Raw genomic sequence first — 13,711 nt, forward strand, 5'->3', positions numbered from 1 at the left:
AGGATCAGTGCTGGGTCCTGTGCTTTTCATCATTTATATAAATGATTTGGATGTGAACGTAGGAGATTTAGTTAGTAAGTTTGCAGATGACACTAAAATTGGAGATGTAGTGAACAGTAGAGTACAACAGGACCATGATCAGATGGTTCAATGGGCTGAGAAGTGGCAGATGGAGTTTAATTTAGGTAAATGCGAGGGGCTGCATTTTGGAAAAGCAAATCAGAGCAGGACTTATAACTTAATGGTAAGATCTTGAGGAGTGTTGCTGAGCAAAAAGACCTTGGAATGGACTTCATAATTCCTTGAAAGTAGAGTTGCAGGTAGATAGGATAGTGAAGAAGGCATTTGGTATGCTTTCCTTTATTGGTCAGAGTATTGAATATAAGAATTGGGAGGTCATGTTGCAGCTGTGCAGGACATTGATTAGGCCACTTTTGGAATATTGCATGCAATTCTGGTCTCCTTCCTGTCGAAAGAATGTTATGAAATTGAAATGTTCAGAAAAGATTTACAAGGGTGTTGCCAGGTTGGAGGATTTGAGCAAAAGGGAGAGGCTGAATAGGCTGGGGCTATTTTACCTGGAGCATTGGAGGCTGAGGACTGACCATGAGGGGCATGGACAGGACAAATAGACAAGGTCTTTTCCCTGGGGTGGGGGAGTCCAGAACTAGAGGGCATAGGTTTTCAGTGAGAGGGGAAAGATATAAAAGGGACCTAAGGGGCAACATTTTAACACAGAGGGTGGAATGTGCTGCCAGAGGAAGTGATGGAGGCTGGTGCAGTTACAGCATTTAAAAGGCATCTGGATGAGTATATGAACAGGAAGGGTTTGGAGGGATATGGGCCAAGTGCTGGCAAAAGGGGACTAGATTAGGTTAGGATATCTGGTCAGCATGGACGAGTTGGACTGAAGAGGCTGTTTCTGTGCTGTACATCTCTATGACTCTATTAGGTTCGTAGAGGTTCATTTAAAATCAAATCAGCTGTATATGTTAGGATATGCAATAGCATGAAGAAAGTTAGTTGGCAGACAGGAAACCAAGTTAGGATGTGTTCAAACTGGAAAAAGGTTGAATGTAGCATATTCCAGGTTCTGGGTGACATTATTGTCAAGTTATTTGGATTTTTGTTTACAGGGAGTATAATCTCTTCCTGCAAACACTAAAATGGGGCGGAGAATCCAGTGAGAATAGAAAGACAGCACTTAATGAATATGAGACTTTTTTAAAAATCAGTTGCTACAAAGGCTCATTAGATCATCATATCCCACAGAACATTAATAGAATTGAGTCAATATGATCTCAAAGGTTGCATGCATCTTCTTACTGGCACTTTAAGTGTTCCATATACAGCTCCAAATCTAACAATGTCAGATGTTTCTTTACACAGGGACAACTGGAAATTTGTTCAGCAAAATGACAGTTCAAAGATGTGGAATGTGATCTTACAATACTTATAGAAACAATGGTTCTATGTGCTCAAATTGTTAGAGGTGGTGGATAGATTGAGATATTGGTTTATAAAGGCATACAGGATCCTGGATTTTAAGAATAGAAGCGTAGAACACACAAACACAGAAGTTTTGTTGATCCCTTTTATAAAACACAGGTTCTGCCTCAACTTGAGTATTGTGTCCGGTTCTAGACATCACACTGTAGGAAGGGTATAAAGGCTTTGGTGAGCATGTAGAAGCAATATGTGGAAATTGTTTTTTGTGTTGAGAAACTTCAGTCATGAGGACAGATTGGACAAGCTGAGCTGAGATCTTCAGAGAAGAGAAATTGGAGAAAGATTTGGTAGAGGTGTTCAAATCAGGAGGGTCGAGAAAGAGTTGACATTGATATTGTTCCCATTGACAGAGGTGTCAAGATTCAGAGGACACAGATGTGAAGCGATTGACTAAGGGTTAAAAGCGACATGAGAAAACATTTTTTTAACACTGTAAGTGGTTAGGACTTGAAATGCACTGCCTGAAAGGAAATGATTCAATCATGGCTTTATAAAGGATATTGACTTAGCACCTGAATGCAAAAAATGTGCAGGTTATGGAAGAAAGACAGCAGAATGGAACAAGTTGAATTGTTCTGACAGAGTGCCAGCACAACCTTAATGATGTTGTCTCCTCTTCTGTCAAGTTCTTCCATTCTTTAAGGCAGACCAAACCTTTCATGGTAGATTTTTAATTTCTCACATCTTAATGTCACTCCTCAAACCCTCCTTCCACTCACCTGTTGTTGAAACCCTCACCTATACCTTTGTTATTTTCAAATTCAATTATCTCAATGTCCTAGAACTAGTCTCCATCCTGTATAACCTTCAACTCATCTGAAATTCTGCAATCCATTCTGACCTACCTGGGTTCATAGTTCCACAAATCTCATCCATACTCTCTGTTTTTATGACTCTAGCCAGTGTTGTGTATCTCGACTCCCCAATAACCCACTCCACCATTAGTAACTGTTACCTTCATAGACATAGGTCTGTGGTATTGAATTTCCTCCCTACGCATTTCTGTCTTTCCAAATCTCTTCCAAAAAGTGCAGATCTTTAATCAAGCTATTGGTCACCCATCCTAATATCTACTTCTTTGGCTCACTGTCCATTTTTTCTGATCATGGCTCAGCAAAGCCCTGTGAAACATGATTTGATCTGGAAGTAACGTATTAAGGATTTCTTTTTTTAAAAAAACTCTTTAAAAGGTTTGTGAAATTTGTGATTGTTTTTAAGATTTACGATTTTAATGTAATGGAATTGGTTGTCATGATGTGATGTCTCTTAATCTAGAAGCGGTACCAACAGGAAAGAATTTAAGAAAGAAGCCAGGTGGCTGTGAGACAAAAAGGAAAACTCCAAGGCAGGAGCTAGAAGGTGATACCAATCAATGCACAAATGTAGGCAGAAAGGGAAGGCAAACTGAGAGAACAAAACACAAAATTCTTGTAAGGAAAATAACAAATCAATCTCATTTTTTTTTCTGGTTTAGTAAGAAGGGACTCAGGTGCTCTTGGAGATACTCTGCAAGCTGACTGAAGTGGGCTAAAACCTGGATAACATTGTTAATATCTTGGAAATGCTAAAGAGTGTTTGTTCAGAAATTACCAAACTCCGAACAGGGGTGTTACTGGTTGATCAATTGAAAAAGATCCCTGAAAATTTACACTGTCCAGATTGTCATGTTCTAAGGGAGAAGGAGTTTCTAGAATTGTGTTGTTCTGATGATGATCATACCCATGAAATTTGTAGGCCAAAGTTGTTGTCAGATCAGAATATAAGAATATCATTTTATGGAACTGAGTAGAGTGGAAGTGCCACATTTTGGGGGGGAATTTTCTTTGGTTCTGTAAGATATATCTTTGTTGTATTGACTTTGCTTTATTTAGAGAATCATCTGCCTACAAATTGGTTATTGGTTATGTTTGATTTCCAGTAGTGGAATTTTGTCAGTAATTACTTCATTTGGGTTCAGCAAATGTGGTTCTTTTTGTTTATTATTCCTCAGGAATCATAACGTTTCTGGATTAAAGTCTCAAATATATACAAATTGTTGTTTACAGGTTAGTCTGTGAGGAATCAGACATTTTTGTAATGGCAGTGTTTATTGGTAAACAGACATGCAGTTGTCTCAAGATTATATTATTTTCCTATGACGGTTTTAGAGCCAAAGTTCTCACATGAAATAAAACTGCTGTTTCTCACTATGTTTGTTTGGAAGTAATTTTTGCTGGATTTTGCAGCAGAGACTAATTGTGATATAAGGTATAAATAATACTGTTAGAAATGCAGGGATATTCCTGAGACATCATTCTCTTTTTCATCTGATTGATTTGTGGTGCATTTCAAGCATTTTTTTTTGATTCACTCTTTCATAATACTCACTTACATTGATATCTCATATCTTCTTCAGTCCCAACTTCTAACCCAGGATACCTTGGGTAAATAAGGCAGATCTAGAAATATTGTGCATAAATTGAACTCTGTGGTAAGACCTTAAACTCTTTACAACAGTATTTCTGTGATTTTGTTTTGCCCTGGGTAGAATTGTATGTGTAAATGTCAGTTATGTCATCTTATACAACTCTTACTGAGCATCATTGCACAAGTTGTTTTACACTGCCTACTGTCAATACATCAGGCCATGGATTGCTGTGACAAGGCATCAAGTGGCAGATGTGCTTTTATACATTTAGCTTTTAAAAGTTTTGCATGGCAGGCAAGCAGATAATAGTGCAGCAAAAGAAACAATAAAACATGGGATTAAGTGAACAGCAAACAGGGTATCTGCCTAACCAATCAGATTGAAATAAAGAAATTTAGAAAACAGGTGCAGGAATAGGTCATTTGGCCCTTCAAACCTGCACCACCTTTCAGTATGATCATGGCTGCTCATGGAATTTCAGTATTCCGTTCCCACTTTCTCTCCATATCCCTTGATCCCTTTAGCCGTGATGACGATGTGCAGCTTCCTCTTGAATACATCTAAAGAACTCTCCCCAATAGCTTCCTGTGGTCAAGAATTCCACAGGTTCACAACTTTTTGCGTGAGGAAATGTTTCCTCACCTCAGTCCTGAATAGCATACCACTTTTCTTAAACTGTGACGGAGGAGAAAGTGAGGTCTGCAGATGCTGGAGATCAGGGCTGAAAATGTGTTGCTGGAAAAGCGCAGCAGGTCAGGCAGCATCCAAGGAGCAGGAGATTCGACGTTTTGGGCATAAGCTGAAGAAGGGCTTATGCCCGAAACGTCGAATCTCCTGCTCTTTGGATGCTGCCTGACCTGCTGCGCTTTTCCAGCAACACATTTTCAACTTAAACTGTGACCCCCAGTTCTAGACTTACCCAACAACGGGAACATTCTTCCTGCATTTACCCTGTTCAGTCCCATTAGGATTTTATATGTTTCTATAAGATATCCTTTCATTCGTCTAAATTCCAGTGAGTACAAGCCCAGTTGATCCAGGCTTTCTTGTTATGTCAGTCCTGCCATCCCAGGAATCAGTCTGGTGAACTTTTGCTGGACTGTCTCAGTAGCGAGAATGTCCTTCCTCAGACTAAGAGACCAAAACTGCACATAATACTCCAGGTATGGCCTCACCAAGGCCCTGAGTAACTGCAGCAAAATATCTCTACTCCTATACTCAAATCCTCTCACTGTCAAGGCCAGTGCAATTAACAGTGTAAGGAATGCAAAGAAAGTGCAAGTTAGAGTGAGTGAATTCAATGTTAGACATGTGCGTTAGGAAATAGAATGAATGAAATAAATAAAATATAAGAGAAAGAATTTTAAAAAAGAGAAAAAGTATTCTTTTCAAGTTTGAAATGTTTAGAAGACAGTCAAAACCTGAAGGAATGAGACTACCATGTGTGATCATTAATTTTCAGTGTTAAAGCAGCTAAATGCCAGTAATTTAGACATATAGTTAAAAGTGTACATAGACTAAAACAGTCAAGATTTAACTTCCTGTGATGAGTTTAGTTTATTTAGAGTCATGAAAGTAGATTTCTACTGTCCAAGATCACTAATTACATCCTATACAATGCACTTCAAAAAGAAATATAATTTTCCACAAACTAACAACAGAAGCAGTACACCAAGGACAACAATATTTAAATTTCATCCTTAACAACCTACATTCCCTTACCTGAAGACATATCATTTGCATATTAAAAATAATAGAATGTCATTGGCCTCACCAATATTTTGATAGCAACCAGTTGGACAAGTTGAAAAAGGCCTGAAATAAAGCTCTAGTATACAGTGGTGGTGTCCCTACCTCTGGGCCAGTAGATCCAGGTTTAAGTTCCACCTGCTATTGAATTATGCAAATAGGTTGATTTTTAAAAATGGGGTAATATATAACTTTCAAGATTATTCCCATGTCCTTGTTTGTAATCCTTCATTTCACTGTATCATCACTTGTTGCAGTTAAGAGTGCAAGCAGTTGGCTCTTCCTGGTGGAGTACTGCAGTTTATACCCACTACCTCCACTCCATGTAGTCTTCTGAGAGGGCTAGAATACAACGGCAGAGATTAGTTCACTTAATATTGTTTATATGGACTTTAGCAAAGCTTTTGACAAGGACCCAAATGGGAGACTGATTGAGAAAGTTAAAGCACATGGAATTGAGGGAAGCCTGGTGAGATGGGATCAGAAACTGACTTAGTAATAGGACACAAAGGGAAGTGGTACACGGCTGATTGAGTGACTGGAGGTCAGTGTGCAATGGCGTACCACACGGATGAGGACTGGGATCCTTATTATGTGTTAAATACAAAAATGATATAGATGAAAATGTTAAGCACATTTGCAGACAACATCAAGACTAGTAGAGTGGATAATAGCGAAGAAGATGGTTATAGGTTACAGTAAGATATAGATGGGTTGGTCAGATGGTCAGACCAGTGGTAGATGATATTTAACCCTGATAAATGCAAGGGGATGCACTTTGGAAGAAAAAAACATGATGAGGAAGTACTTAATGAATGGCAGGACACTGGATAGCTTAGAGGAACAGAGAGATCTTGGGGTAACTATCCACAGATCCCTGAAGTCAGCAAAACACGCAAATGGGATTGTTAAGAAGGCATATGGGACACTTGCATTAATCAGTCATGGCATAGAGTATAAGAGCAAGGAAATAATGTTGGAGATGTACAGAGCATTGGTCAGGTCACAACTGGAGTACTGTGTGCAGTTCTGGTCACCTCACTACAGGAAGGATGTGATAATACTGGAGGGGATACAGAGGAGATCACCAGGATGTTGCCTGGGATGGAGAAATTAAGCTTTAAGGAGTGACTAATTAGGCTTGGATTGTTTTCTTTAGAGCAGAGAAGACTGAGGGGGAACATGATTGAGGTGTATAAGATTATAGGGGTATAGGCTGGGTGAATAGAGGGCAGCTGTTCCCCTTGGTTGAGGGGTCAATCATGAGAGGACATAGTTTTAGGGTAAGAAGGCAGGAGATTCACAGGGGATTTGGGAAAAACGTCTTCACTCAGCAGGTTGTGGGAATCTGGAATGCTTTGCCTGGGATGGTAGTGGAGACTGGAAACCTCACAACCTTTAAAAAATATTTGGATCAACACTTCAAATATCTTAACATTCAAGGATATGAGTCAAATGCAGGAAATTGGGATTAGCGCACTTTTGCTGGTAGTTATGTCAGCGCAAACTCAATGGGCCAAAGGGCCCTTTCTGCATTCTATGAACCTATGACCAATCTACTGCTGAAGTTGCATACAGCTCTGGTCAAACCACATTTGTAATGTTGTGAGCAAGTTTGGGCCATGTATCTAAGAAAGGATGTATTTGTGATGGAGGAAGTCCAGAGGAGGTTCGCAAGAGTAATCCCGGGATGAATATGAGGAGCGGTTGAGAACTCTGGGTCTGTACTCAAGGATGAGGTGGTATCTCATTTAAACTCACAATATACTAACAGGCCTGGATAGAGTGGATCTGGAGAAGACCTTTCCATCAGTAGGAGAGACAAGGATCCAAGGGCACAGCCTCAGAGTGAAGGGAGAACCTTTTGGAAATGAGGTGAGGCACAGTTTCTTCAGGCAGAGCGTAATAAATCCGTGGAACTGAATGCCACAGAAAGCTGTGAAGGCTAAGCATTGAGTGTCTTTTAGACTGAGATGGGTAGATTTTTGAATAGTTAAGGGATCAAAGGTTATGGAGAGAAAGCAGGAGAATGGAGTTGTGAAACATACCAGGAGAAAGTGAGGACTGCAGATGCTGGAGATCAGAGCTGAAAATGTGTTGCTGGAAAAGCGCAGCAGGTCAGGCAGCATCCAAGGATCAGGAGAATCGATGTTTCGGGTATGAGCCTGAAGAAGGGCTCATGCCCGAAACATCGATTCTCCTGCTCCTTGGATGCTGCCTGACCTGTTGCGCTTTTCCAGCAACACATTTTCAATTGAGAAACATACCAGCCATGATAAAATGTCAGAGCTGACTCGATGGGCCAAATGGCATAATTCTGCTCTTATATCTTATGGTCTTATGTAGTCTGCTGTCATTATCACTGTTGTCCAGCTGAGAAATATAACCGACTGAACAAAGAACAATACAGCACAGAAACAGGCCACTGGGCCCTTCAAGCGTGTGTCGAAACATTCAGCCCTTTCATACTAAAGCTAGCTTCATTTACAGGAGCTCTATCTCTCTGATCCCTTCCGATTCATGTATTCATCCAGGCGCTTCTTGAATGCTGCTAATATGTCTGCTTCCACCACCTCCTCTGGCAATGTGTTCCAGGCACTCACCATCCTTTGTATGAAAAATCTGCCTTGCACATGTCTTTTAAACTTCTCCCCTCGCACCTTGAACCTGTATCCCCTAGTAATTGACCCTTCCAGCCTGGGGAAAAGCCTCATACTTTTCACTCTATGCCCTTCACAATCTTATAAACTTCTATTAGGTCACCCCTCAACCTCCTGCATTCCACTGAAAATAAACCTAGTCTATCCAACCTTTCTTCATAGCTAAATTCCCCACACAAGGCAACATCCTGGTTAGACCTTTCTGTACCCTCTCCAAAGCATCCACATCCTCCTGATAGTATGTGACCAGAACTCTACACAATATTTAAAGTGTGGCCTAACTAAAGTTCTATAAAGCTGTAGCATAATTTATGTAAAAACGAGGGCTGCAAATGCTGGAAACCAGATTCTAGACTAGAGTGGTGCTGGAAAAGCACAGCAGTTCAGGCAGCATCTGAGTTGCAGGAAAATCAACGTTTCGGGCAAAAGCCCTTCATCAGGGATAGATGAAGGGCTTTTGCCCGAAACATCGATTTTCATGCTCCTCGGATGCTGCCTGAACTGCTGTGCTCTTCCTGTAGCATAATTTGTCTATTCTTATACTCAGTGCCGCTTCCAATGAAGTCAAGCATGCCATAGGCCTTTTTTACTACCTCATCTACCTGCGCTGCCACCTTCAATGATCTATGGACTACACACCCAGATCCCTCTGCATATCGATACTCCTAAGGGTTCTGCCATTTACCATATACTTTCCACCTGTGCTTGATCTTCCAAAATGCATAGCTTCACTGAAATACTGAATTGCTCAGAATAACATCTAACCTAGTGCATATAAGGAAAGGTGTTTTTTGGAATGATGTGTTTGAAACAATCTTTTGTTTATCAAGCCATAAGGCATATTTTCAACAATTTGAGAAAACAGCTGGCTCCAACTAAAATTTGAAATGATATCTGGATTCAGACTAAAATAATAAAATATATTGGCCTCAATTTGTACCTAACCCATCTGACAGGAATGTGTTGAATTTGTTTTTGATGCCCATTTTAAACCCCATCTGATTTTACTCTCCATTGATGATTGTGCCTGACCCAAACCCACTCCATTTTCCAAACACATGAGATTTGAATCTGGTTGATAAACTTGCTTAATACTAGAAAAGTGAATGATGAAACTAGATATGATGAATCAAATTTGTCTTTCTCATTCTGTGGCATTGAATTATAGAGTCATACAGCACTGAAACAGACCCTTCAGGCTAACCCTGCTGATGATAATCTCAAACTAAGATAGTCCCACCTGCCTATGCTTGTGTTATATCCTTCCAAACACTCGTTATTCATATATTTATCCACATGTCATTTAAATGTTGTAACTGTGAGTTCTACTACTAAATTAGAGTTAAAAAGGAAATATAAACACTTTACTGTACGACTGAATAAAAATCTATCTTATAACTCATGAAAAACATTAATGCCGTCAGAAACTGGAACTGGTGATCAAATCTTTGGACATGCATTTAGGCAGATTTGTAAGAAATACCCCTCTCTACCATGAAGAGTATGGAGCAATAACTCGATTAGTATTGTAGTTCAGCCACTGTATTTATTCCATTTATTATTATAGTGTATCAAAAGCAGTAGTATATTTTAGATTTATCCTGAGTGACTGAACAATGGTGAATAAAAAAATACATTCGTCCCATTGTTTATTTGTGTGCTGCCAGGTGTGGTCAGATGCTTGATAATCTAATGAAGTTAGTATTTCGAGATCTTTTTCTTGGTCTCATCTAATGCCAGATTGTGTGGTGTCAGTAATGCCCAACTAAGCAGATGTTAAGATCCCTTAATGACTACGGGTAAATGAGTTATCCACATCAAGAAGGTTTGGATTTACTTGTGCATCTGTGATGATGCACTAGAGGAACAAATTGTGTCCAATGGGTTCAGATCCTAACCAAATTAAGCTCAATCTGTATTTAAAAGGAATCTTCACAGTCATCTGTGCAACGTTGCTTTTCAATTGATTTTGGGATATAGGTGACACTGGTCAAATAACATTTATTGTCCCTTTGAACCACTGCAATAACCAATCGTGACTTGCTTTTTATTAATTTGGACATAAATTAATCCCTTTCTTAGAGTTGCAGGATAAATGAGCTCCATTAAAGGTTTGCAGTACTCAAACATTTGGCGTTAGGATTAGTTGCCCTCTGCAAAAGCAACAGTGTTGACTCTACAATTGCCTTAAAAGGCAAGAGAAGTGTAAAGAACAATCTATACATTTTCTATTTGATGGTGAACTGAATAATGATAGATTGTTGGAGAAACTCTGCAGGTCTGACATCTGTGGAGTGGGAAAATGAGATAACATTTTGAGTCATATATGACACTGCACATTATATCTATTTTTCTGTTTGTCTCTCCACAAATGCTGCCAGACCTGCTGAATTACTCCAGCACTTTTTTTAAATTCCAGATTTCCAGCATGCTGCAGGAATTTATTTTTATTAAACTTAGATTGCTTTATGACTGCAATATTCATTGTTGGAGGGCACTTGTGGCACAGTAGCAGTGTCATGTCATTTGGCTCAAAAGTTCAGGGTTCAAGTCCCACTTTCCCCAGACATATTATAATACCTGAACAGATTGATTTAAAAATATCTAACTCCTGTTGGATAATGTCAAGTGAGGATAGAATCTAGTTCAGCTATGATGCAGCTATAGTTAAGTAACTGCTAATGCTACTTCTATGGGTCATGCGTAAAGAATAGCTTGTTAGGTGAGATCCAAGCAGGCTTATTAGAAGCTGTACAATGGTGCATGGAATTAACCTCTTTCAGTATGAAGGAGTAGAAAGAATTTTCTTCAATAATTTGATTTTCAGTATTTAGCATACAGTATTTTAAGCATAGAATAAATTATTGTTAATTTAAAAGGTGATGATCTGTTAAGGACTGCTAGATCTTTGATTTGAGTAGTTGAAAATTTTTAGTGCTAAAATAGGTTAAGAAATCGTTCAAATATTGCATACAGAAATTTGACTCAAATGCATTAACAGTTGTGCTAAAAATAGGGCACAGATTCACAGAATAAGTATGATGGATAATAACTCAGCCTTTATAAGGCTAAACTCTGAAAACTGTATTTACTTGGCAATTACACATTTGCGGTGAACCAGTGGATGAAGTAGATAATTGGAAAAATTAATTAGTTAGTAGCAGTGTTGTGCAGAGTTCACAAAACTGCACTAGAGACAAAATAAACCCCTATCTTTGTATGGCTAAGTATTTGGCGGGTTGGGTGTACAGCCTGTATTTGCTGATGACTGATGACTGATGCTGATTTTCTCTGCCTAGGACTAAAAAGGTCAGCCATTGCTACAGGGTTACCTATCGCCACATGGAACGAACATTAACCCAGGAAGAGGTGTGTAACATTCATCGAGCAATTGAAAAGGCAACTGTGGAGAAAATGGGAGTGGAAGGCAGATTTTAAAATCATGAAAATAATGTCTTTTTTCTGCTTTAACTGCCGTCTACCTATTGGTTTTCTTGTGCTCAATAAGTGATGAAATACAGATGAAGATTCAATTAATGCCAAACTTGATTTGAGTAAAGCTCAGCATTTTGGATTAATATGTCTGCTCTCTTTTCTTGTGTTTTGTACAGAGGCACTAGCCTTCATTTGTAAAACAGAAGGGTTTATCTTTAGGTTTTATGCTGTGGTCCATGTTAATTGGCTCCCAAGAGTTAAGCTGTTTCGGGAAAGTGCCCGTCATGTCACCCATTCATCAGACCAAATTAGACTCCTACTGACATAATTTCTACATCAAGTGATTTGATAGCAACTTTCCTGATATGGAAAGAATCAGAAATATTTGCTTTCATTTTCAGTATATTCTTGCAATAATTGATGCAGGAAAAAACACAATGCATATGTCGATTTTGCCTAAACAATTCCTTTAGGATAACTTCTGCCTTGTAAAACCTTTTCACACTGGATTGATTCTATTGTTTTATCTTGCTATGGATATATTTAATTTTATTACTTTCTAGATAATAGGAAAATAAGTCCAAGTTTGTGACACATCAAATTATCATCTTAAATAGTACAGAACCTATGAGATACTAAAAACATATTTACTACATGGACAACACAAACCTAAGCATTTATTTCCAATTTTATGCAGTGTCCCTAAATTTCCTGGGTCATTCTTCCGATCTCCTAGTATAAGTCTGGTAAGGGAACCGCATTAACTTTGGGTTAACAGTATAAACAGATAAAAATGGCTCATTGCACAATTTCTCTGGGGATTCCAATGATTTCTACGAATACCTCAGCATGAAATTGTGAGAACCAATTGGAAATTAAGGACACTTGTCTTATCAGTTGGCAACATTGTCACCTGTAAAGTGCAAGGATCTGGGTTCAAATCCTGTTCCAAGAATGAGTAGAAAAATCAAGGCTCATACTCCAGTGCAGTCTTGATGGTCTACTGCACTGCAGGAAAACACTCTCTCTCAGATGAGATGTTAAATTAAAATCTCTTCTGTCTGCTTGAGTGTAAAAGATCTCTCAGTATTATTTTGAAGAAGTTGAGAGAAGGTTTCCATTGCCTTATGACCAATATTTATCTCTCAACGATCATCATAAAGACAGACAGTGGGATACAAATTGGCTGCCATGATTCCTGAATCACAACAGTGCCTGCTTCACCAGTAGGTCACATTGTCTGTAAAGCATCTGGGACTTCAGGTGATTTGAAACGGATGATATAAATGCATCTCAAATTTTCATTTTTATGATCTAATGTCACTTAACTTTTGGCCCTTTGAAGAAAACTACCAATACTGGTGCAAATAGTGTCCTAAACCCTGTCATGCCAACTAAAAATGTTCCACAGAAAAAGTATGTAGCCACTGGATCATGAGGGTTGCATGAGGGGATTTTATGGAATCTAGAAAAGTGGGAGAAGTTGTATGCAGTGTGATTTAATAAGGTGGGATGCAAAATTTCAATTTCCCTCTATTGGGTTGAGATGCAGAGATAGATTTTCCTTGTTTAATCCTAGAACATAAGAGAGGGTGGCAGGAAAATGGTCTTTGTCTCTTGGAGGGCCAGGATTCATAGAGTAAGTCAGTGGTGAAGGGTATTGTGGAGTGGATGCATGGAAGGATGGAAAAGAGTTCCAGGGGATGACAAAAGGAGGAGTTTGGGCATGTAGGAATGATGCAGGGAGATGCTGATGTTATGGTGGGGTGGGGGACTGTCAATCAAGGTAAGAAAATTAGAGGCCTAAAAGGCAGTATTGATACTGTCCAACTTGTGACCAACTCAAGGTGTTGTGCACACAAGTCCTTAGGCTGTGAATTCATCTACAATATTTCAATTATGTCTGAAAATAGTAAACTCATTCGATATCCTTTACAATGCTTTGAAGGGA

The 13,711-nt window shown here is 39.0% G+C and overlaps 1 protein-coding gene across 5 annotated transcripts in view; it reads left to right on the plus strand.

The window, feature by feature from the left end:
- fars2 (phenylalanyl-tRNA synthetase 2, mitochondrial) overlaps window positions 1-11,903 on the plus strand; it is a 446,969-nt gene extending 435,066 nt beyond the window's left edge. For all 5 annotated transcript variants that reach the window (XM_060849841.1, XM_060849840.1, XM_060849839.1 and 2 more), the window contains one exon: window positions 11,625-11,903. In XM_060849841.1, coding sequence (XP_060705824.1) covers window positions 11,625-11,763 — 139 coding nt within the window. In that variant the 3' untranslated portion in view covers window positions 11,764-11,903. The remainder of the gene's footprint in view (window positions 1-11,624) is intronic.
- Window positions 11,904-13,711: the final 1,808 nt, after the last annotated feature.

Source organism: Hemiscyllium ocellatum, chromosome 34, assembly GCF_020745735.1.
Source record: "Hemiscyllium ocellatum isolate sHemOce1 chromosome 34, sHemOce1.pat.X.cur, whole genome shotgun sequence".
NCBI lineage: Eukaryota > Metazoa > Chordata > Chondrichthyes > Orectolobiformes > Hemiscylliidae > Hemiscyllium > Hemiscyllium ocellatum.